This window comes from Nanorana parkeri, unplaced genomic scaffold, assembly GCF_000935625.1.
Source record: "Nanorana parkeri isolate BGI_ZX_2015 unplaced genomic scaffold, ASM93562v1 scaffold45, whole genome shotgun sequence".
In the NCBI taxonomy this organism is placed as follows: domain Eukaryota; kingdom Metazoa; phylum Chordata; class Amphibia; order Anura; family Dicroglossidae; genus Nanorana; species Nanorana parkeri.
In genome coordinates, this window is record NW_017306313.1 from 139,863 (window position 1) to 165,520 (window position 25,658).

At 38.3% G+C, this 25,658-nt stretch overlaps 1 protein-coding gene across 3 annotated transcripts in view; it reads right to left on the minus strand.

The window, feature by feature from the left end:
• The window catches only part of SYT1 (synaptotagmin 1), a 221,844-nt gene that overhangs the window by 50,123 nt on the left and 146,063 nt on the right, over positions 1–25,658 (minus strand). For all 3 annotated transcript variants that reach the window (XM_018572826.1, XM_018572812.1, XM_018572819.1), the window contains one exon: positions 25,174–25,341. In XM_018572826.1, the coding sequence (XP_018428328.1) occupies positions 25,174–25,341 (168 nt within the window). The remainder of the gene's footprint in view (positions 1–25,173; positions 25,342–25,658) is intronic.

The following is a 25,658-nucleotide window of genomic DNA, read 5'->3' on the forward strand; positions in this document are numbered from 1 at the left end:
GTGAAATGTTCACTGCTTGGCAAGAGAGAGACATGTGAGCTTTCTGCCTGGTTACCGGCAGTGGCAGTCAGTTCGCCTGTACACCAGGTGCAGGGATCTGTGACAGTTGTCTCTATGTAAAACTGCCTCAATCCCTTTGTTAATCAAGCACATAACCTGCACTAGTTTTTTCCCCCTAAGAAATAGAAATTGGCACTGATGGCACAGATAGACCTGCAACAGGCTCTGCTTTGTTTATGTGGTACATGCCATTTTCTCCAGTTTCCTGCACCATTATGAGGGTGCAAGGAGCTTTTAGCAAGTTATCTGGAGGGTAGTGTTATATAAGAAAAATGGCCAACCTTATTCAAAGGGTGAAAAGAATCTGTGTAGGGAACCAACGTAAACTGTATATAAAACCATTTTTTTTGTTTTGGATAGAGTAGGAAAGGGTTAAAACCCTTGTCAATTTATTCTTGCTGTCTGTGCCCCATTAGGGATTTTTTTCTATAATTTGCCATCCTGTAAATGCAAAAGGAAGTGGGAGGAAATATCTCCAAATGTAGGGGTATCCCCCTCTTAGACAGTTGTCACTGTAAATGAAGATTTTCCTTTAAGTTTCGTTTGAAATACAACTCTAAAATTAAGGATACTTCCTTACTTTCTGTCTAAATGACAATGTCCAAGAGGAGAAATAGAGGGCTGAATCTCCCCAGCTGACAAAGGAACTAACCCTTTTCCACTTACAAAAACAAAAATGTTTTGCCTTTACACACCCGTTAAATAAGACAAGTTTTACTATTGTTTAATTTAATGGACTGAAAATCAAACAAAAAAAAAACATGTGGCATGCACAAACATTCAGGCACCCTCTTGGTCAATTACATTTTTGAGTAATCCCAGTTCTTAATTCTGAAATACTGTAGCTATTTGTGATAGTCATCTACTCATCTGCTATAATATCGAAGTTTTGCATATCTGCACATCTGACCAATCTACAAGTAGTTCAGCTGATGCTTTTTCTTGGTTTTCATTCACAGTATTATGATGCAGAGAGTGGGCTGAGGTAATTATATCATAGTGGCCCTCTGCATCATCTAGGACTGCCCACCATTAGGAGAGGCTCAGGTGAAGAAGACCCTGCATGTCTCATTACTGGCCTGAAGGTAAGTATAACAGGAGCAATAAAAGGAAAGAAGCAAAAAAAAGGTAAGTATAAAAAACAACAGCAACATTCGGAGCAGGGGGGAGGCACTGGGGGTAGGAGGCTGAGCCCAGAGTTGGGATTTAAAGTTTTCAGGATGTTATTATAGTAATAATATTATTTGGTAATAATAATATTATAATCACTTTTATTATAATATATAGGATGGCATTTTCTGCTGCACTGTAAAAACCTAAGGCAATGTGGCATTTGTTGGGTACATATAGCTAGACATAGATTGGTTCATAGGAAGGTCTATAGATAGATACATTAACAGATCTATAGACAGAGAGCTTTGTGGCTGTTGAATTTAAAGAACAACAATCCTGTTTCCCTGTTATTTACCCTACCTATGTGATAGCTTTGCAGTTTTCTATTTGGAGAAATACTTCACTATTAATTCATTTCAATGGAGCTCTGTGTTTAAGTCCACGTGAACATATTACTCAAATTGTCAGGTCAAGCAATAGTATTTACAAAATGTCATTATCACCATCACCGCTATCCCTTTCTTTTTATAAATCCTGCAGATCATAAGAGAAACCATAAATTCTTTGTTTTTTAGTTTGGGAAGGCCTGGTTCACACCTTTACATTTTGTAGCGCGTTCAACGCTCTACGAACGCTCTACAAAACGCTCAAACATGAAAATCCCATTGTTTTCTATGGGTATGGTTCACACCTTGCCGTATTTCAGCCCGCCTGAACGCGCTACAAAACGGCCTACTCCTGAAAAGGTACATGAGCTTCTTTGCAGCGTTTGTGTTGCACGTTTCCATTGGGATACAGCCAAGTAGCCCTCGGAAACGCGCGTTTGTCACGCGTTTTTTTAACCGCAAATCGCGCATATTCAATACGTCTAGGTGTGAACAGAGCCTCAAGGTGTAATGAATGATTATTATGGCCTACTTAGTACATAGTTAGCAATAGTAGCAGCAAAGAAAATAGCACAAAACGAAAGAGAAAAGATAGGGATAATAAGATGCTCTGTTAGGTAAAACAGTCTTCAATCTTAAATTGACTGCTGACATATCACCAGGAGTTTCATAATTTTGCAAAGAATCACTGGCAGTAGAGAAGCAAAACTCTATTAGATTTAATGCAAGTTTAAAGAGTTTTCCTTTTTTATTTTTAAAGTAATCTACCATTTTTGTGTTGTGCAATAATTACCTTGCAAGCAGCATTTAATTTATACTGTGCTTTAGACATCAGCTTTTTACCGTTTTAGAAATTCAGATATTCTCACATTTAAATGCAGATCACATACTGGTAAGCAGTGCTCACACTATTTTTGGTTTGTTCCTTGATTTATATGCTGTAAAAATCCAGACAATATGCATAAAACAAGAGAGGATATAGTTACAGAATTTTTTTTCCTGAGCAGGTCACAAATGAAATACTAATTGAGTTCATCAACTAGCTAATCCAAATGTACTTAATCATGCAAATTAAATTGACGCTCCAAAAATGTCACTATAAAAACTTTATAGCAATGAATGTCACTCATTTAGGGGCAGATTGTAATGCATTAAATGATGTATTTCAAGATATTTTTTGCATGAAACATAAAACATTCTGTACGACACTATGCAGATTTTAGAATTTAACTGCAGTACATTTATGAATTTTTAATGTAGCACAGTTTTAATTATCTACAATTTCTAATCTATTAAGATTATTATGTCTGTTAAGCCCCCCTTAAGGCTATAAGGCAATAAGCTTTCACAAACTTTTAAGAAGAGAAACAGTCCCATTTCCCATTTAAACCTGAAGGTGTGGGCTTTCCAAAGAAGACTCTATTTGCATACAGACACCCCAGGTAATGGCCACATGCAATGCCCAGCCTCCATGATTAAAAGAATGGAAATCCAATGAATGAAAAAAGCTGACAGTGTGCAGTGAAATCAGAGTAAGCAATTTCAGTATAGGAGAGGAGGCTGTAAAACTATGCAAGACTGAATGTAGGGCTGGAGTTCAGCTTTAACCATGATTATTTGGTAAATGTATTGTATATATTAAATAAAAAGAATGCATTCAACAAAATATGCAACATTTAAGTGTGCATCTGTATAGCTTTGGCAAGGGTTATCCTATAAAGATTTATAACAATCACCTTATGTCAATGCTCTGTCTTTTTGGTAGCTAGTACAGCAATTTGATGTTTTCAGAAGGCAAGAGAAAATGTTCATATCAGTATACACTGTGTCATATCCATTGTTAGTGTGATGCTTCAACTATATTCATTTGCCCTTGTCTGCAGATTGAATCTAATCAAGTGAACAGCAGTGTGGCCTTTTAGTTCTTTAAAGCAGCCCTAAAGTTAGATTTGGTTTCAAGCTAACACAAGTATGACACTAAAGCAGGACAGAAAATTAAAACATCTATCATATTTTGCAATGTATATTATAAATATACTAGTTATTATAGGAACAGACTTGTAGGTATGTTATTATGTTCTACACTATAAAAATTGCATAATAATTATGGCTTTTAGGCTGATGTCCCACAGGCGCTTTTGGAGCAGTGATTTGTAGCAGCTATAGAATTGTTCTTCTTAGCTTTTCCATTGCTAGGAAAATACAAATTGCAATCCATAAAAAGGTCTGCAATAATGATATTTCAAGCAATTTGTAACTCTATTGCGATTTACTTTTTGCAGAGTTTGGCGTTAGTGACAGGCTAACCAGACTCAGTACCTACTAATGTTATGCAGCTGCTAATGAACATGGGCACACTACCAATTTGTAGCTGCATAGATAGAAGTACTGTAGCCAGCTACAGCAGCAACTCCATAGCTAGATAAAAATCACCAGAGAAAACAGACAGAGCTTTGTAGCTGCTACAAATTGCTGCAACAAAATCCTTAGTAGTTGGGAGGGGGCAACTAGATATGGTATAAAGCTGCCCATACACCTTACAACCTGTCCTTCATTGTAAGGTGATTAAAATTCCGTACGATCTGCCCATCTTGGACAGGCAAATTGTACTTGCGATTATCGCAAGCCCTCCCTGTTGAGGGGAGGGCTTCCGATGATTGCAGTGTTGAGCAGGCAGCTTGCGCACACCGGCCAGCGCGGCATTCGTCTTCCGAGCACGCCGGCCACCCGCCGAAAATTGTATGATTTTCGGCAGGTTTTATAGCGTGCTCGGAAGACGAAAGTCGTGCGACCTTACAGTCGAAGCGGTCGCACGCTGCCCATACACCTGCATATTATCGTACGATCGCGGGATCGTATGATAATCGGCAGGTGTATAGGCAACTTAAGACTTGCTGCAGTAAAACCAAAGCTCTTCTCTTAGTGCTGACATATGATATACAACTTTTAAATTTAAAAAGTTTCTTCAGTTTATATTTCTTGAGTTTAGAAAAATTGTTTGCTTATCCAAAATGTATTTCAAGATTGCAACGTTCTTTTCAGTTGAAAACACTAGTAAACAGGAGTACAGAGACGTCTGATTTTATGGTAGCATTAGCCTTCTGACAAGCCTTACCATTATGGTTGTTTTTCTTGTCTTAGAGGAGAGTTTTTCTTTGTGTGGCTGTAAACAACACAGACACTTCCACTGACAAGCTACAAAAATCCTTCCTGAGACCTCAGCACTTTAATATATTTTCTTAACTGTCTATGAGGACTACGTTGCTATTTGACAGAAAGTTGAAAAGTGCTTCACAAACAAACACTATAATTTGGGCTTTATGAAAATGCTGCATGATTGTCATTACTAGGTGAAAAGCCTATGCAATCATCTGTACTTCACACATCTCTAAAAGGCTATGGTTGAAAACATAAAATCACTGCTTAGACACTGGAAAATGCACTTTCAATTCAAAATGGGGGTCATGATGTCAACCATCACGTGCCTTGGTTCAAGGGAAATGTTAGAACTAAAAAGAGAACGAAAGCAAGAAAAAAGGTAGGGAGAATTTCTTTGAAATGAAACCAAAAACGAAAATCACTCCAGAATGACATTGGAGTGCACTTTGCCTCTTACCACTAATGCCTACAGCTGGCTCCAATGCTTTAATGATTGCATCTCATTCCATTTTGCAACTTGGCTTTCCCTAAGCTTCTGCCTGATCATATTTCAAAATGTCACTCACGTTTATGTGGGCCATTGCACAAAACAAAATTAATTTAATTCAGAACAGAATCTTAATAATATTACTTTTGACAGCATGGAAAACTTATTAACTATAGCTTGTCAAAAAGCTTTTCCATGAATGAATTAAACATTGAGCGGAAACATTATATATGCTGGAACTGTTTTCTTTTTATAGATTACTAGAAGTTAAACTGCACAGCTCTTCTATAATTATAGTGAAATAATGTGTCCATTGTATGTTGTGGAGAGGTAATCGTTGTTCTATTAAAATGGCTAATCAGAATTCACAATACGATTGCTTGCATGGCAAACAAGCTGATGGACAAGGCAGGCATTCCTATTTTTATGGGGAATCAACATATGAATGTCTTATTAGTGACCTGCCTGGAATCTATACCTTCTAATATTTCATGTTATACACTTCACATTGTCTTTAATTATCTGACAGTTACTTCAAATAGTTATAATAATATGGAAATCACCAGCCTAAGGTTAGGTCAGTTCTTAGTATGCAAAATATCATTACTTTCCCTGCTTGCAGATATGATAGCACATTTGCTCAGCAATGCTAATATTTAAAACAGAAATAGTCATAGCACAGATGCCGCTATGTCATCTCACCACAGCATGTTACTTGCTCATGGAGAAGTCGGTTACTATGTTAATCTAAAATCTGTTACTGTTAACCCTATAGAGTCAATTTTGGGATACCATTGGTTATAGTGTGCAAATCATCAGACACTATAATTTATATTTTGTTAATTATAAAGCATGTCTATCAAAAGTATTACTGCCAATTTGTGCGTTGTTACTATAATGATTATAAAAAAATGTAGATACCGCTTTAGTGTTCAAGGTAGAGTATGCCTGGACCTCTCAGCAGTATAAAAAAATGTATATATATATATATATATTTCCTGAAACCAACATTGCAGTATACAAATGGGTTTAGCTCTGGCCCCCGCCCAATCAAAGGAACGGTTAAACTATAAATGAAACACGCCTCCCAAGGCAGGAATTCTCTTTTTATCCTCAATGCTCAAGCTGGTTATGCTATTTCTAAAGGATATGTTTAATTTTTACCCTCACCTTGCCGGTTTCTTCCGGCCTGCCACACAGGTTCAGCCTCTCCTGTTGTAAAGTTGCCCCGAATCTTCAGAGTTTGGGGTGCAGGATATGGTCTCTTGGGGTTCTCTCACATTTGGATGCCTCCTCCATCATGGTGGCATGTTTCAGACATTGCCTTACTTCCAGGTTACTCTGGCAGAACTATGATTCAGCTGCAGATCAACCCCTAAGATCATGAAGTGCAGATGCTTCTTGTCGAGAGAAAACTCTCCAATGGCAAAAGTAGTGGTTATTTTATGCTTATGTGTTTCATTCCTTTGGTTCCTAGACTGCTACATAGGGCCCACAATTATCTAGGTATGCTAATCACAATCATTTGACTGTGGCATATCTAACAAGGGTTTCCTCTCTTGTAGACTGGAACCTTCTAGTCATACTGAACAGGCAGACGTTGTACAGTAGGTACTACATCCAAGTGCAACCCCATTATTTTAAGGGGCATGGAGGCTGGAGGTGAAGACTAGCTTGCCTGGATTACTCATCTTAAGTCATTGTGATTTCATTGAATGCTAAAGCACCTACTAAATGTCACATATTCTACAGTGTGGAATAGTAAGCTCTTAGAGTTTGCAAGCTCATAGGGGTTTTCATCCTCCTCACCCTGCCAGGACAGGGATATTGAAATTTCTTCAGGCAGGCAATATGTACTTGGGTGTCAGTAACATCCATCCTAATTGTTTGAGACACAATGGGCAGCTCATTGGCCTGTGCAAGAGTTCACTCTGAGAAGTCGTTCATTGCTCTTGGATTTAAAGAGTGCTGGATATCTTCCTTTACTTTGTTCAGATAAGGCTTCCTCAGTAGGACTGTAATATGTAAAATAGAATTTCTTGCAGCAATCCCCTTCAGTGTGGAGTATCCTGTATAGTCAAGCTTAGGTTGCAAATCACTTTGTTGCTATCATTTTCCAGACGGGCTATTTCTAGATCTCTCTCTCGGCATCATCGAAAGGTCTGCAGATCCATCAATCTAAATAGGACATCATATTTGCCAATATTACAGAATAGAGTTTTGTTTCAGCCCATGCCTTAAATGTGGCTAGGAACATAGATTTGAGATTGCCTCTTCTGACAAGTCGATCTATTCAACGTTCTGACGGTACCAGAAAAGGGCTCTCTGTGTCCACTAGGACACATGCATCGTGGCTCGTCACGGTTAAACAAAAAGAAGATGGAGCCACAGATTAGTCTCTGGGTCCACTCTATGAATGGATTTCATCCCACTGGACAGAATTTAGTGGTGTCTCCAGAGTTACTCTGGAAGGCAGTGACCTATTCCATGTATGACATGTTACTGTCCCGTGACAAGGTCTTCCCAGCAGCCTTGACCAGGGTGAGGTTTGGTTGGAATGTGTTTAACAGCTGTGCAAATAAATAAGTATCTCAGCATTACCCTCCCTGGTTTTTGGTGTGCTATGTCCCATTCGTATGCTGCCATTATGGTGTCAGGAAAACGTAAAATTGTATACTTACCTATCGGACATTTTCCTTTCCTGATGCCAATACATGACAGCATAAAGGACCCTCCCATGGCTTTTGCAGTGAATATTGTTATGAGAATGCCTGCCTTGGGAGGCGTGTTTAATTTATAGTTTAACCGGTCCTGTGATTGGGCGGGGGGGGGGAGGCGTATGCTGCCATGTATTGGCGCCAGGAAAGGAAAATGACCGATAGGTAAGTATAAAATTTTAAGTTATATATATAATATACAAATTCTCACACTGCCCAAGCAGCAATACATATAGATTACAATAAAACAGCTTGGGTCAGATAAACAGATAAATAAAGCTAAAATCTTGTTGCTCCTTGATATTTAGTAAATAATCATGAAATCAGTATTTTACTACTGTCCCTTACAAGAAAGTATAAAAATATGCTTAGAGAAAAAAGTGATTTCTTTATCGTACAGCACAGTACGCAGCCAGAATGAAAAAAAAAACACAGTAAAAAGGTGAGCAAATCTACATATATCCTCCCTTTAGTAGAGAGTAAGCCTACATCATTTAAGGACACAAGCTAGAAACAGACGATTCTTAGGAGTGGGAGGGGATATATGAAGGTCCTCACAGCTCTGGCCAGTGTTAAATCACCTGATACCTGCATATTACCCAGCCATCTCTGAATCTGCCTGTGTCCTCTTCTGTACTCCAAGAAACGGATTTAACTGGTAAGCCAAAAATCCTATCATTTGACACTGCACCCTGATCTGCAGCTGGCTGGGTAGTATATGGAAGAAAGATTATCATAAGTTGCTCTTGGCAAACTGTACCAATGCCTGCTGTACTTGACTCAACCAAGTTACATGAGATGTGTCAATGATTTGTAGTTCTAATTTTTCTTTTTGTTCAAACCTCTGACTAGAGGGGCCATCAGTTTACTGAGCTTGTGGACCGTCAATGTGCAGGGATTTATGAATGCCTGGGAGCAGCTCGTTGAGAGTCATCTTTCTGTTATGTGCTACCTATAGGCAGTACATGGCTACTTTTAATATTTAACTGGATAGCTTCATTCAGTGACTTTGATCAAGATTTTTCTTAATGTTCAGGAGTGAAAAAAGATGATTAAAATACACAATAAGCATCAAATAAATCAAAGGAGCATGTTTATAAAACTCCAAGCAAATCCGGGAACATACTCAATATATCTGGTGGCAACATCTGTCTCATTTATGCTACATCAATGTGCTGTCAGCACAATATAACAGGCTCTTTTTCCCCAGTAAATCAGCAGTGAGTATGTGAAGAATCTGTGCCTGCAAATGAAATGCTGTCCATGGTGCTGAAGCAATGCTTTTGCACTGTTTAAGTAGTTGAGATGTTACTTTTATTTATGGAAAAAAAAAAAAATAGAAAATAACATGTTCCTGCATACTGTCATCCCCATACAAGAACTGGTGAATATAGAGTTCCCTGCCATGTGAGTACACACATGCATTTAGCTTTTGGGAAGTGTACTGAGGGTGTGATCTTGGTCCTAATTTAGCAGATCTGTGTTAACAGGGCTGCAAGTAGTGAGAAAGGTTATAACTCTTTACCACTATATCATAAATTAAAAATATAAACCTTTTCTACCACTTCTTTAAGATTGATCTTTAGAAATATAAGACCTTTTTGTCCTGCATGTAGTGGACACCTGTACACATAAGAGAGGGACCGTAAAAATAAAAGCAAGGTTTTCTTAAGCATCGACTCACAAAGCTCCTGCACTGGTCTTACTGAAAAAATTAACCCAAATTAAAGAAAATGCTATTAATGAGTGTTCCAGCATAACCCTTTGAAGCAGAAGCTCCATAAGAACATTCTGTCTCTCTCTCCACTGTGTGAAAATATAAAATAAAAGCTCCAGGTTTTATTGGCTTGCATTTGACTCTCAAGACAATTGTTATGCTGCAGGCTAGACATAAAATGAAGGATTTGCTTTTAGTCAAGAATGACAGATAATAGCATATAGAAATAGATAACTTATGTCATGCAGAGGAGAGGTGCTTATTCCAAGTAGATAAAGAACTGTTTAGTCCAAGTATACATTTATAAAACATCATACATTTAGTTTTTAAAATGAGTATATATACCTTAATTGGTCCTCATATCATCCTCGGATTGTCCTCTATATACAGTAGCAGCACTAAGACTCATAGACGGAGTGCAAATAGTTTGAGTCAATTAAGGTTCTGTTGCTTTGCACAATACTGTCAGTCTAAAACTATGTACATGCATACAGGAAGGGAGAGCACTAACAGTACCTCATCAGAGGGATGCTGCTCCTTCATTGTCAAGTTTGCAGGCTGGTGTGTCACCTGGACTAGGCTATACTGCTTAACTGCAGTGATAGTCCAGGGCCTGGCTGTTCTGTTTGCTAAGGGTGCCTGGATCATAGAATTACACATCCTTTGGAAAGTAAAACAGTTCCCACATAGGTATTGGAACTGTGCATTTAACTGTTTGCCTGGTGTTCAGATTTAACAACAAGCAGCAAAAGGACCCTATACCTACTCACACAACAGTGAAATGCATGCAAGACCAGAGTTAAACTATTTACCTTATTTATGCCTTTCCTAAAAAAATCTGAGGATGCACTGATTCCAACAACTTCTGTAACACAAAGAGGGAAATTTATCAAAACTGGAGCATAAAAAATCTGGAGCAGCTAAGAGAAGCTGATTGGTTGCCATGGGCAACTGCTCCAGATTTTGTCTGCTACAGTTTTGATAAATTCCCCTCAATGTATAGTACATATAACTCAGAGTAAAAATATCCTTCCATTTGATATTGCCAGACTTACACAGAAAAATCTGTGTATTAGGGTTTTGGAGCCAAGAGGAGTCTGGTACACTTGTTCTTATGAAATGTTGCTACCCTAAGCCTAAGACTATTACCTTTCTATCCTGAATGCAAAAATACAATATAATGCACATACACAGTTTACATTTATGAGTTTTAGTGTGGTGCATTTAAAAAAAAAAATCTCTTACTTAGTTTTGGTACAGTAACGTGACATACCGTCTGTTGCAGAGTATGTTATGGGTAATTACGGTTGCGTTTCTGATCCCAAAAGGTTCTTGTCCCTTAGTGCATGCTTACATAAAAAAAACATGTTGTCTTTTGCACAAACATGTCTGCTATTGATTTACAATCATTTTCTTTATTTGTGACATTCACAAACCTCCCAGGAAACTGTTTTCACTAGGATGAACCTACATGCATCGAATAATTTACCTACTGATAAAATAGTTCCATTGAAAATGTTTGTAGATGTTACAACATCTGCTTAAAGTGCCCATAGTGTTAAGGATGGATGTTTGTTAATAGCTGAATGGGCTGCAATTGCATGTGTACTATTGCGTAAATGTGTAAATATACTATTGCATGCCTGCATTATACAAAAATTGAGAAGAAAGCTTTATTTCACAAGCACGGCTTCTGTTCACAGTACACTAACTATTTACCAAATAAACCCCTATGTCTATCAAGTTTTTTTAATACATTATTTTATTAACCTCCCTGGCGGTATTCCCGAGTGTGGTTCGGGGTTATTTTCAGTACCAAGAGCGGTAACCCCGAGCTACACTCGGGATTGCGCAAAACTGTAACTTACCTTGTCCCTGCAAGCCCGCGGTGTCCTCTGCTGTGTGCGCCCGGCCGATGCCGGCATTCGGCTTTCAGTTTAGTTTTCGGGCGTCACAGCGGGGGTCAGAGCCGGCGGGAAATTCAAAAGTGCAAACATGATATTTACACAGAATACACACAATACAATGTAATCTGCTATAATTACATATATGTATCAAACTATTTCACTTCAATTTTGTCCCTAGAGATTTGTCCAGTGCCCTGCCTGCACTTTTACTGTACTCTATTGACTGTGGTATGGATCAGGCAGCGCCCCCAGAATTCCCATTTACTGGACCATTTTTTTTATTATTATATTATAATTTTTTATAATTATTTATTATATTATCATTTATGATTTCGTGTTTCAAACTTTATCATACCCGGGATGTCTACTGGACTCTGTTTGGACATATTTAGGTGAGTCATTCCTATGATTTACTAAGAATTACAGGCCTACAATATAAAACAACAAATTGCCATGAAAAACAACGTACCACTTTGGCATGCTAAAATCCTGCATAATCATACCGCCAGGGAGGTTAAGGTCATTTTTTCATTTGTCAGGTCAAATAGTCTCCAAACATGAGACAAACAATCAGCCCGAGTATGAGCAGAAGTGACAATAAAGATAAGAGAAGGCCATATAAAAAACAAAAACAAAATCTAGATCAAACTCAAATTAGGCACCAATAAAATGCACAGTTTTAGTAAGGTAGTAAATAGTGACATAGGGGCCTTGCTGATTGCCTACATTTCAGGTCTATCATTATGTGCAGGAAAATCATCTCAGGTGACTTCCAAAGCTCCTAGTGTGTGAGAAAGTTTAGCCTTTAAGTACCAAGATAAAGGGAGACATTATTTGGGACAATACGAAGCTCTCAAATGTGGCAGTATCGAAGTATTGCCAGCGCCTGAAAATTTTTGACGTTTTTAGTTGACTATTTAGTTCCACATCCATCCTTTCCCCATTAAATAACAGTTTAAGCTCTCCCACAACCTCTGATAGATAACTGGGGTGCCGACGGAGCGTTCCATGAACGCATTATACTGCCATCTGGCTGCCAGCAGGCAGATGTGTATCCAATCTGAGACTTTGCGTACAGGCAGAGGAGTTGAATCCAAAGAGTCCTAGGATGCTCTATCAAGTTTTAAAGCAGAATGTCAGCAAAAAATAACAATATAAAATAACAAAACCAGCTTTTGCTGCAGCCAGGATAAACAGGGAGTATAAGAGGCTAATTCCAGGTCAAATGCAGGTAGTTACATTGCTTGCATATGGTCACATAGCTGCATTAATTTATGTATTTTATATGTGCCTAAAGTTTAGCTTTTAGGTGGACAGTTTTGTCAGCATTTAACAACATTTTAATTAAAAAAACATTTTGCAAAGTTTCTGTGCTAGAATAAGTAAATTTTACATTTGTTATGTCAAAGTCTAAAGAAGTTACTAATGGAAATATACATGAAGACGTTTGAATTTTTAGACTTCCACAAAATGTTATCTCCTAATTCCTACTGCCAGTTTCCAGGCTTTGAAGAAAAAAACTGGCAGAGAACACTGAAGCAACTCTGAAGTACCTCCCTTTCATTTTTTAAAGTCCCCCTAAAGCATTCACTAAAACAGAAACATGCTGTAGCACAATTAAAAAAAATCATTTTTTAGAAAATAAATACATCATTAGATGCAGGTTGAAAGCATTCCAGATTTGTTTGAAAAAAATCCCAAAGAGTAGAGAATCTCTTAAGTAATTTTCCAAAATGTCAGATTTATATGCTAGATTCCTATAAACTAGTTGCATATCCACTACAGAAACACTGTAAAACGAAATTATTTGAACACAGAGCACATCAATAAGTTATCATGTTGCTATGTTTATCTGTGTAATACATAGATATATCCTGTATTTAGCAAAAAGATATTAAAATGGCAGTTTTATTGGCAGTTTAAAACCGTAAATACATAAAAAAATAATTATCTAAATCTACAGCACTGTCTGTCATAAACCAGGGCAAACAGAACACAGGATTAAATGTGCATAAATAGAGATGATGTGAAAATTGTGCCTTGAAATAATTAACAAGTCCAAATATTGAGGCAGCTGAAGTTTTGAGCAAATCTTTTTCTGTAAAAGTTGAGTTTACACCTGAACCACCCATGCACCTCCCAAGCCTCCCTATTATTCAGTGATGCTGCTCATCATAAGATGTTTGCAAGGCAGGAATGAGGATGAAGGAAGCCAAAAAGTCGAGATCAGCTGTCTACAACTCTGAATCTACTTTTCATTTTGACATTTGGTTTTCACTGACGTTGACATTTGGTTTTTTTTAACCTCTGCTTAAACCTGCACGCTGGGATAAGCAGATATAGTATAATTGTAAGAGGTACAGATACCCTGAGTATATCCCTGTCCTCTCAAACTCTAACCCTTCTTCAACAGAATTTTCTATTTCAGTGGAAGTCTGACCTTACTAAACTAGCAAACTTTGAATACAAACCCTTTGATCAAATTACAGTGAAAATAATAAGGCTATAAGGACTATGTATGGATTCATAAATGTCTCAGAATTATGAAGCAAATTCTTATCTGCCCCAAAAAAGCTGGAGGTCTAGATCTTTCAGCTGTACACCTACTGTATATTATGTTGCAGCAGTTTTGTCTACAATAGTGGACCACTCTCGAAGAACAGGCAGCCTCACTTAAACTGGCCACAATGCCTTGGAGAAAACCCCAAATTTGCCTTATACTGGAAGACCTGCCTATTTTAATATCTTGTACTATGCGGATTTGAGCGAACCTAGTTGAAAAAAATATAATTGTCTACTAGAGCAAGTTCAATGACTCCTTAATTCTCCAATCCCAAATTTCCCCCACCTTACATGCATCAACCTTTTAAGAATGGAATAGAACAGACAATCCTAGAGTAATCCAAACCCTATGCAATGGGGAACTCTTTCATCCTTACTACCTGGCTTAGCATCTAACAAATCTATTTGGCTGCAGAAACTTCAGCTTCATAATTTTACTCACTCTCCCATGTGCTATCAGCACTTTACAAGCTACTCCTACATGGTCACTTTCCTAATGATCCATACTTTTTGGAAAAATGGGAGAAGGACCTTGGATTATCTATTCACCCCTCAGAGTGGCTCAAGTCCCTGATTCTAACCCACAAACTATTTTATCTGCCAAACACCTAGAACATCATTTTAAAATCCTCTCCAGATGGTATAAATGCCCTTGTGACCTCCATGTTTTTGGTCCCAAGACCTGTGACCAATGTTGGCATTGCTAGAAAGGTGAAGGGAATATATGGAGAACATGCCCTTTAGTCCTTCATTTTTTAGTCCTTCATTTTTGGGATAAAATATTTACAATGTAATCCCTTAAACCAGATACACGCATCACTTTATTATCCATTTTGCTTGGGTAATTGAAATCCATCAAAAAAGACTGTCATATGCTGTCAGCAGCCTGCACAACACTAGTGCACCGACAATACTCTCTATATGGTGGAGTGGGTATGTGAGATGAATTAAATCAAATCCATAGAAGAACTGATCTTTAAAGAGGAGAATAGATCAGAGACATATCGGATTGCATGGTTCCAATGGAACTACTCTGAAACATCTACAGAGTTTTCATTGTACTGGTAATCATCATATCAATGTGATGGATCCTATTACAGAGTATAGGACTGCATCTCCATGGGTTTGTTGAGACCAGAAACAGAGGCACCACCTTTTTCTTTCATGCACTTCTCTGGGATTCTCAACTTCTCCCCCATTTTAATTTATTAGACTATGTGAGAAGTTATAGATATTGAAATGTCATATTTTCTATGTTACTCACTGGCATAAAAGAAACTGACTTGCAGATGATTATGTGACAATTTTAAATGCCATGGGGCCTCCATTGAAGACCCAAGACTCTGTATTTTCCATCAATAAGAATACCCATTTCTTCTTTGTGATACAACCTACCATGTTTACCTATTTCATACTTGTTATTTTTCTTGTTATATTTGTAAAAAAAATAAACAATGATTATACATAAATATGAGAGGCATTTATTCTTGGTGAGCTTTGTGTATTTCTCCCAGATCTATGCAGAGATGCAGTGTGAAACGTTGTCTCTGTGCAGGAGCTTCCTGAAATAAAGACCAGTCACTGCTGCTATTTGCTTACGCAGGGTGGCTGGTCTTGTATTTTTGCCGCCCTGTAGTTCTCTGCAGGCAGCCAACTAAACTAAAGAGTTTCTTCCACAGCTCTGCTTTCTGCACAGGCTGTGTAGCACATTTATGATGTCTCTACTACATTTACAAGGTAATAACTGAATTTGCAAAGGCATTTTATTAAGACATATACTGTATTTGCCCGTGTATAAGATTACTTTTTATGCTTTAAAATTGGGGGTCGTCTTATACTCGGGGTATACAATGTGAACCTTTAGTTCGTTTGGGCCAAGCTGGCCCAAAACAAACGTCCCTAATCTGTCAGCCCGCTGGATGTGCGGTAATACTGTATGTACGGTAGCTTCGGCTACATACAGTATACCGTGCTGAGCCAATCACGGCGAGCAATGTACACAACCTTTGCCAATCCAAGCAGGCTTTGTATTCATTAATATAATACATTGCTTGCCGTGATTGGCTCAGCGCAGTATACTGTATGTAGCCGAAGCTACCGTACATACAGTATTACCGCACATCCAGCGGGCTGACAGATTAGTGGGTGTATTTAAACAAAATGGCTGGTAGACAAGACCCCATCATGGCTCCAGCAAGAAGAAGGAAATATGGAGCCTCGGAAGGGGGGTAGTCTTATACGACGAGTATTGCCGAAAACCTATGTTTTAACTGGAAAATTAGGGGATTGTCTTATACACCCAGTCGCCTTATATGCCGGCAAATACAGTATATATATTTTTTTTATTTAAAGCTTTATTTTTATCATATGCTTAGTTGATTGTTTATTACAGATTTACTTTAAAGCACAATGCAGTAAGCAGTGTGGACCATCTCCCCCTTTTGTATTCTATAGGTATAAGGTTGAACAAAATGGGTGTAAAGCAGTTGTATTTTTCTATTATGTGTTGATTGTTGTCCTGAATTCAATAAAAAATCTAGTTGAATAAAATGACACTAAGTACTTCACTTTATATGCTACATTAGAAATTGTCATGCTATAAAGATAAGTGGCAAGTGTGCTTTAAAATTATGGTTCTTTTGTCAAGTGTCAGACACTTGCGGACAGAAAAGCTCCTCAGACTTGTTAAGTCATCCATACCATAAATGGCATTTTTAGAGAATATGTATATTTCTAACTCACATTTTATGTGCTCCTATTGATTGGGTCTAGACGATAGTGCTTTATATCTGCCCTTAGTCTCAGGAGACTCCATGCTGTAGCAAAGCACTTCTTAAAAAAGTACTTCCAAATGGAGTGTTGCAGACATTAAATATATGCAGCATTTAATTATAAACTAGAGAAAGGATTATAGATATTTTTGTCCCACTGACCTTTAATCATTGACAGCATGTTCTATCACTAGAGGTCATCTAGTATGGGACAGAGAAAAAGTGAAGACCCTATAAAGAAAGCTGATCCCCAAGTATAACTGATATGTGGGGGATGGCTTTACATTTATTAAAGGCATTACATTTTGTAAGGGCTGTTCTCTTAAAGCACTCACTCAGTGCTTAATGTCACATGGACTGAAATGAGCAGAGTGGTGGACCCCATATGCTTGCATTTCTAGTGTACCAGTATGTTTGCCAAGCTGTTATTTTCAGGAGTGGCATCATACACCACTTTTTGTAAAATATAATAAAGCAAAAAAGGCTGGAGGTGTAAATTTTGACATATTGCAACTAACTGGCCTCTAATTGAAAAACTCCAGTGAATGCTGATGTGTCTAGCCAATGTAGAATATTAAATTTGGATGATACATTTTTTTACCTTTACTTCACGTCATGTAAAGTCTAGATTCTAGATAGAGAAATAAACCTTAGTCAATAACTGTAAATCTTGTAAGCTTCCTAAACTTGTTTTGTCAAACCTAACAAGAAACCTCTGAAAGTTATAGTAATAAAGCCTTGTATTAAATGACACATGCGAACTATGATATGGTGAAAACAAAATGACAAATTAATTTAATTTAGATTGATTAAATTAATTTACAAATTAACAAATACATTCCAAGATAAAACATAAAAGACAAAATATTTTCTAATATAATGAAAGGACAAAAATGTGTTACCAGTCCTAAAAATTAGATGTACAAAATATCCTATACCATATTTGTAATAATGGTTATGGATCCAGTCTTTCATTCTCTGAGTCTTTCCTCTTATTGGTGCGCTATCCCTTCTATCTGCACATTGCCTGGCTTTTCCTTTTTTCCCACAAATTCTGTATTATCTCTGCAACTCAACTTTTCCCTAAAATTAAGATCTAGTCCTGACCAGGCTCCAGAATAATTTCAGCGCCACTGACCACCAATAATCGTGGGATTGTTTTGGGGATTTAAAACTTTTGGGTTTATTCACAACATCCAGTTATTGGACACAACGCAATTTAAATGCAATTCAATGTCATCCTCCAGGGAACTTTCTTCCACTAATAACAGAAGACTTTGCTTTAGTGGGCGACTTTTAAAGTCTAAACAGCAAAGTGCATCTGAATTTTTTTAACCACCTCAGTACCAGCATTCATAACATAACTACTGAACTTTATGCTGCCTTATTGGATATGCTCATACAAGTTGTAACTGGACAAAAAATTGCCCTTTTGATTTGGATTCCAATGTTTTCATTGTGCTTAGTATAGCATGAATTGAAATAAACTATTCTTGCTCTCCTTTATCCTTCAATGTTATTGGCTGGACAAAAGCATACATATATGGAGGTTTTCTTTATCTAAGCTTGAGCTGTCTGTGTAATAAAATAACTATGAAAAGTGATTGGAAGATAATAGCGAACAAGAGTGAATAAAAAATGACCTTTACAGTGGATAGCCAAGCATTACAGAACATGGTGGAAGCTTACTGGTATAATAAAAAAGGTGTATTGCCATAGAAGTTAAGCTTCATATGGTAAGTAATCACATTTGTGCTCTAGAAGTGATATGATTATGAAGAATCAAGAGATTATGCATTGCTGCATCAGAAAACATAATATAATACCTAATTAAATCTATTCTTTGAGAGATTTATATATATGGTTCTAATTACATAAATAAAATATGTAGACAGAAATAAGTCAGATTTGCTTGAATATGTTAGGCTAACTAATTATTAATCCATATCTATCTATCTATCTATCTATCTATCTATCTATCTATCTATCTATCTATCTATCTATCTCTTAAAATTTTCCACCAGATCCATAACACTTGGCATGCTGAATGTAAAGGGAATGGTTGTGTACTGCATCCTTACTGATGTGTAGCTGATTTATTTTAAATTGAGTTGAATAATATAGGGCTGTCAATGCACCCAAAATGTAGCACACCAGATATTGTTTAAAGTAAATATGTTGCTGCATTCAAAATTAAATACACATACCCGGCCACTGGGAAGAAGGCATACATCAAACCTTTACCCAAGTAGGGTGAAGGCCCTACCCACCCAGGCTCGTGTAGGCCAATTTCATTGTTGAATCATGATGTTAAAATCCTTTCTAAGGTCATAGCCAATAGACTAGCGGATATCTTTCCATTGCTTATACAGCCAGGACAAGTCAGATTTGTTAAAGGACGGGTAGGGGTTACGAACCTGCAAAAACTTTTGTTAGCACTGGAAATTGCTCGTTCATGTCTTGCCAAGGATATGGCCATTATAACACTGGACGCAGAGAAAGCATTCAATAATGTTAACTTCCAATGGTTGTTTCAGGTCTTGGCTAATTTTGGTTTCCAATGTAGGGCAATCTCTTTCCTGCAACACATTTATGCCTCACAGGTGGCCATGATATTGATGCATAGAGCCCTGTTCTCTCCCTTTCTGTTAGGGAAGGGTACACGTCAAGGATGTCACGTCACATTGTCCCCCTTATTGTTTAACCAGGCACTGGAACCTCTAACAATACACATCAGCGCACAAGATATACAGGGTTACAGGTAATCTTAGTAACAAACACACACAGACTGTCAGGGGCGGGGTTACCCTTTATGCTGGAGTTGAACCCAGTAACAGGGAACAGGCCGATTACAAGTCTGTGGTGAAGGTATAAGAAAGGCAATCCAAAGGCATAGTCAGGATACAGTCCGGGTCGAGGTAGGCAGCAAACATCCATAACGAAAAGACAAGCAGGGGTTCAATAACCAGGGAGTCCGAATGGTGGGAAAGGAGATCACCACCAGGAAAGAGGATAATGCTTTGTACTTGCACAGGATTCAGGCAGAATAACTCAACAACAAGTCAGGGCTCTGACTGGGATTTAAACCCAGCAAGGTCCAGGAACGCCCATGTTGTTAGAGCAACAAGAAAGCCTCCAACCCCTGGGAGCCAATGGGATGGCAAGGGGATGTAGGTGTGTCAGTGAAGACCTCCCTGTGAATAATCAGCACCTGAGTTGACTAATAGGCTGCATGCACGTTACGCTCACGTGCACGCCCACGTCCACACGCATGTACCCACAACCCTGCCACTGGGCACCAAGATACCGCATGGAGTAGTCTACACCCTGCACCATGCCCGTCGACAACCAGGTAAGGGAGCATCCCTGGTCCCACGACACAGACACACACACACATGCACACAAAACCCAAAGATTGAACTTGATGGACCTGTGTCTGTATTTAACCATAACAAGTACCGTGTTTCCCCGAAAATAAGACAGTCTTATATTTTTTTTTCACAAAAAAAGACACTAGGTCTTATTTTCGGGGGGTGTCTTATGTGTACCTGGCTGCAGCTGTCAGAGGCGGGAGGGAGCTGCGGCCGTGACATGTAAAATTCTATTATACCCCGAAAGTAAGACCTAGCGGATCTCTGTAATATAAGACCTACCACCGAACTAGGTCTTATTTTCGGGGTAGGTCTTATATTACAGAAATCCCTGATGATAGCACTAGGTCTTATTTTCGGGGTAGGTCTTACTTTCGGGGAAACACGGTATGTATGTATACACTATATCCTGCACTCCCCAAGTATACAAGGTATTCAGGTAGGTAGGGAAGATTTGAGGCTTGCCTTATCCGTGGACGACTGTCTTCTATTTACATCATGGCCTAAGGAGGATAATTTGGCGGTGCAGGAGTTGTTATTCACCACCTATTTCACCACCTTTTTGGGACTTCGAGTCAACTTTACAAAGAGCGAACTTCTCCCTCTCTCTGGTATGGTTAACACTGATTGGAAAAGCCACATGCTATTTAGGGTGGCACAGCGAGACATTACCTATCTAGGTCTTAAAGTGGACAAATCTCCCTCATCCCTATATTATCTCAACTACCTCCCTTTGATTGTTAAAGATAATTAGAGGACTAGAGATGTAGGAGAATCTTCCCTTATCACTTTTCAGGAGAATTCATTTAATTAAAATGTCAAGTTTTGCTAAATTGCTATCTCCCTTACAGGCTCTTCCTCTACTATTAAAAAAATAAGGATATTTATCTTATCACCAGAGCTATCTTGTGTTTTGTTTGGAAAGCAAACCACCCTAGGATATCGATTAAGAAATTATGGCTCCCAAAGAGTGAGGGGGGAGCTAATTTCCCAAATATCAGGTTGTATAATTATGCCTGCTTATTGAGACATGCGATAGATTGTCTGTCTAACAACTCTACTTATTCTAATACCTCCATTGAGGTGGAGTTCAATGCTCCATGGGATATCAAAGCTATTCTCCGTTGCAAACTTTCGGTTCTCCCTTCTGTTATTTGACCAAATTCTCTGTGCAGGGACACAATTATAGCTTGGAGAGCGATATGGAGAGGTCTCAAACTCTCCCCATTTCTCTCCAATTATTGTCCTTTGTTACGAAACCCTATGTTTCCTCGGGGAATGGGTTATGCTGCATTTCGTATTTGGCATTTAAAAGGTTTAAAACTGTGGAAGCAGTTGTTCGGTCCCAGCACGTTTAACCATACTCATTTCAGTACATCGTAAGTCCCTAACACATTCCCTCCCACTATTTTTTGCATTACCTGCAGGTCACTAAAACATGTTCATCTTAGACGTTCATCTTAGAACTACTCAATGAACAGTAAACACCTGTACAACTTATGTACTTTAATAAATGCATAGCACCGTGTTTGACTTTTGTCGATGCTCCAGTTGTCCATCAATCAGCATTAGAAATTTTCCAGCTATTACCACTGACACCATGCAACTCATGTTGTTGTCCAGGCCCCCTCATGTTATCTATATCCTTGAGAGCAACAGGGCATAGAGAAAGGACAATTAAACAGACTTTGCAATCACAGGGCATAGATAGCAGAAGAGGGAGCTTAATGACACAATGGGGGTGATTTACTAACCTAAACACACACACACACCAGGTGTGTGTGATTTTCACACAGCAAAACGTATTTATCAACTAAAAAGTCTCTAAAAGCATATTTCCACTAATGCCATATATGTAAAAATCATGCACATGATGCATATATAATGCTGCTTCACAGTTTAGACAAAAATGGTTAGCTCATGCATTTACATTCCTTGCATTCATCAACGCAAGCAACACAACATAGAGCTAATTTACCCAACATCACCTTGGAATTCCTTCAGGGCTTTGCACAACACACCTGCTGGGTGTGTACACATTACAAAGGTGTTTAGATTCCACCCATAGATCATGCTGGGAGGGAACACACTGCAGAGGTGTATACACGTTCGTGGTGTGTTTATAAGGTTAGTAAATCAACCCCAATGAGTTGCATGGTGTCATTGGTAATAGCTGGCAGTTTTCCAGTGCCGATTACTGGACAACCATAGCATGTACAGAAGTTAAACATGGTGCTATGCAGTCATCAAGGTACAGTACATGTGTCGTGTGACTGTTTCATGTTTATTGGGTAATTCGAGGGTGAATGTCCACTTTAATGTACTGCAACAAAATGCATTAGTGTGAATGGACCCCATTAAAAACATTTTCTCCTGGCAATACATCTTGCTGTACTGCAAAATAAATACTTGCAAACTGGAAAATAGTAAAAGAAGTACAGAGTGAACATGACCTTTAACATGCCCTGTTTAGCAAATTCCCAACATATTTATGACTATTTGTTTCAAATGCATGTGCCATATAGGTGGTGGGGCAAAATATGATACATTTTTTGTATTTATTTGTGTTCTAAAGTTTAACTTTGTCCCTGATGGTTCTTAACTCAATCTAGCTGTTAAATGCAGTTCATTTTAATCATCATAGTTAACTAGTTTAGCCATATTTCCTGAACGCTTAGTAATTTTGCAGGAGCATTAGTTCCCTCAGGGTGCTAGTGCATGTACTTAATAAACATGGGGGGATTTGTAATAATACCTACAGTTTGCGCTTAGGTGGAGTAGCTGGCTATTACATCATCATGGTAACCTACTGAATGGTCAGCAAATATAGTGCCTTCTGCAGATCAAACCTAAATACTTTTCAGTGCTTATTCACTAAATGGTGCTAAGAGCAAAGGATTTGTTCAAAGGTGCTTGCCCATAGTACTCAATCAGATTTTAGTTTAGTAGGATTAGATGAAGCAAAAATAGATTATTTCTGGTTTATATGGATTATTGCACTTTGTACATCATTTGGCTGTGCACTCCCTTATTCAATAAACCCACTGGCTTGTCCTTGTCCTGAGGAGTAAGCAATAGGGAGAATTAAAGCACTGAGCAACGTGCTAGAGTTCAGCAAGGATAGGCAGGGTATATAGACAGGTACACTCTGCTGCTAAACTGGGTATATGGAGTGGTGTTATCTTCAGGGGAACTGCTCAAGCAAGCATAGGAGAAAAATATATTTTCAAGGGTACTATTCTACTGAGCTTGAGATGGAAAGAGTGATATCTCTATATTTACAAAGTTGTGCTTAGCCAGGGATGGATGCACAGGGACAGTTCTTTGGACAGTGTGCACAGGACATTCCCAGGGAAAAAAATGCAGAAAAGAAAGAAAGGTTTGCAAAAAAGTAATTGTTTGTGTGATTTTGAACACTTGTATTTCTCTTTAGCCTTTATTCCTAAATTGACCTCACATTTCTCATAACTAGAAGACCATGAGGTCTTACTGAGAAATCTTTCATATGCATATTACTCTTCCAAGTAATCCAGGCAACTCATTTGCTTCCCCAGCCCGGTGTTGAGTCTTGCATGCAGACAGGTGTCAGTGTGCATCCAAACCTGCCCTACCTGAGTGTATAATGGCAGCGGCAGCATGTTAAGACATATAGTATGCCTTGTCAGTGGCGTAACAACCGGGGGTGCGGGGGGGTCACTTGCCCCGGGCGCAGGACTGAGGGGGGGCGCCGTCACGACCCCCGCTAATGTGCACCCCTTTTCTGTTAAATAGGCTGTTTGCTTTAAAAGGGAATTTTCTATTTGTGGGAGAATGCTTCCCCTTACTTTAATGAATATGGTGAAGCTCTGTCAATTTCCATCACCCATTCATGTACAAGCAATAATACACATAATTGGGTATTTTTTGCAAAGTGAAATTTTACCACATTCACCAAGCTACAATGAAAGTACCCCTGAAGAGGATAAAGTCCCTTGCAAAGTGAAAAACCTACTTGTCTTTAGTAAATCGACCCCTATAAGTTACCACAGTGCAGTTAACTGGTATTCATGCATGCACACTCTTTGTAATTGCTGAACACTAGTAACAACTTATATGAAACTAACGTAACACAACAACAAAAAACCACCGGTGCTCAGCAGCAGTTTGGTAAGCTAGTAAATGGGAGCCGCTTTAACAAAGCAAATAAATGATGACTAATAGCCTGGATGATTTGACTTTGAAAAAGAAGCCAAGAATATTAGCCAGTTGAGGACTCCCAATCACTCTCATTGATGATATGGAAGTGGCTACATTCATTGTCTGTACGGTGAACTGATGTATCCTTAGCTGTTTAAAAATCACTCTTGAGTATGAAGATGTCGATAAACATCTGCTCTTTTGCAAAAACGAAATGTACAGGCTCTTTATTATTCTATTCTGGCACTCAATATGGGTCTCATACATGTGTTTTATTTAAACACATGGGCATTTGATCTGGGAAGTATATGTTTGGTTATACTTCCTAAATTAATTTCCCCTATGTTTAATTGTACGTGCGTTTATATGTGTTTACATGCATTTATACACATTGTTCACAGTATCTAATCTGCCTCTGGATGCACAGATTTTTATTCTTTCTTAATGCAGATAACTGAATGCACCTGAACACGAGTATCATTATATGCATTTATATGCATTCACATAAGTGTGCAATTATATGCATTTATATTACTTTTCTAAGGACCCAACAGAACATTTCTTCTTACATGTTAAATTATCACTTCCAAAGAATAACATTTATACTTCAAGGGTGAGCATGTAATTTACAATGATCTGCAAGGTAAGCAATTAGATAATTGATGGAAATACATATTCATAAATATAAATACACATGGACCCATCCATTCATTCACCAACAAATCTGCATGACATCTATTCTCTTACCTCTTCTTTTTCAGCACAGAGCAGATCCCGCCACTCTTCGGTTACATGGCCAAAATCTACAGTGTTCATAGGGACCTTCACATCTCCAATGATGTCATGTTTAGAGAATCGATCAAAGTCATAAACAGTCATCACCAATGTCTTGCCTCCCAGCTCAGCGTAGGGCACCTATAAAAAGAAGAAAATCTGTTACTAATATGAATTCATTACAAACCAAGCAGGTTACCACTACAGCTAGAATCCAGAAAAACAAGTAAATATGCAAATTAAATAGATATAATAGAGCCGTGTTACCTGACTTTTCCCTACTGCAGAAAAGTAATACAATTATGTCTTCTCTCAGATGGAGACTGGACAGTGAAGAAAAAAATCAGGTGACCTTATACCTCTGTCACCTTGTCTCTCCTCCTATCAGTGTGCTTCATGATAGCACATGAACACTGCACCACAACCTATTGGCTTCCTTTTTTGCTTCTTCCTCCCCT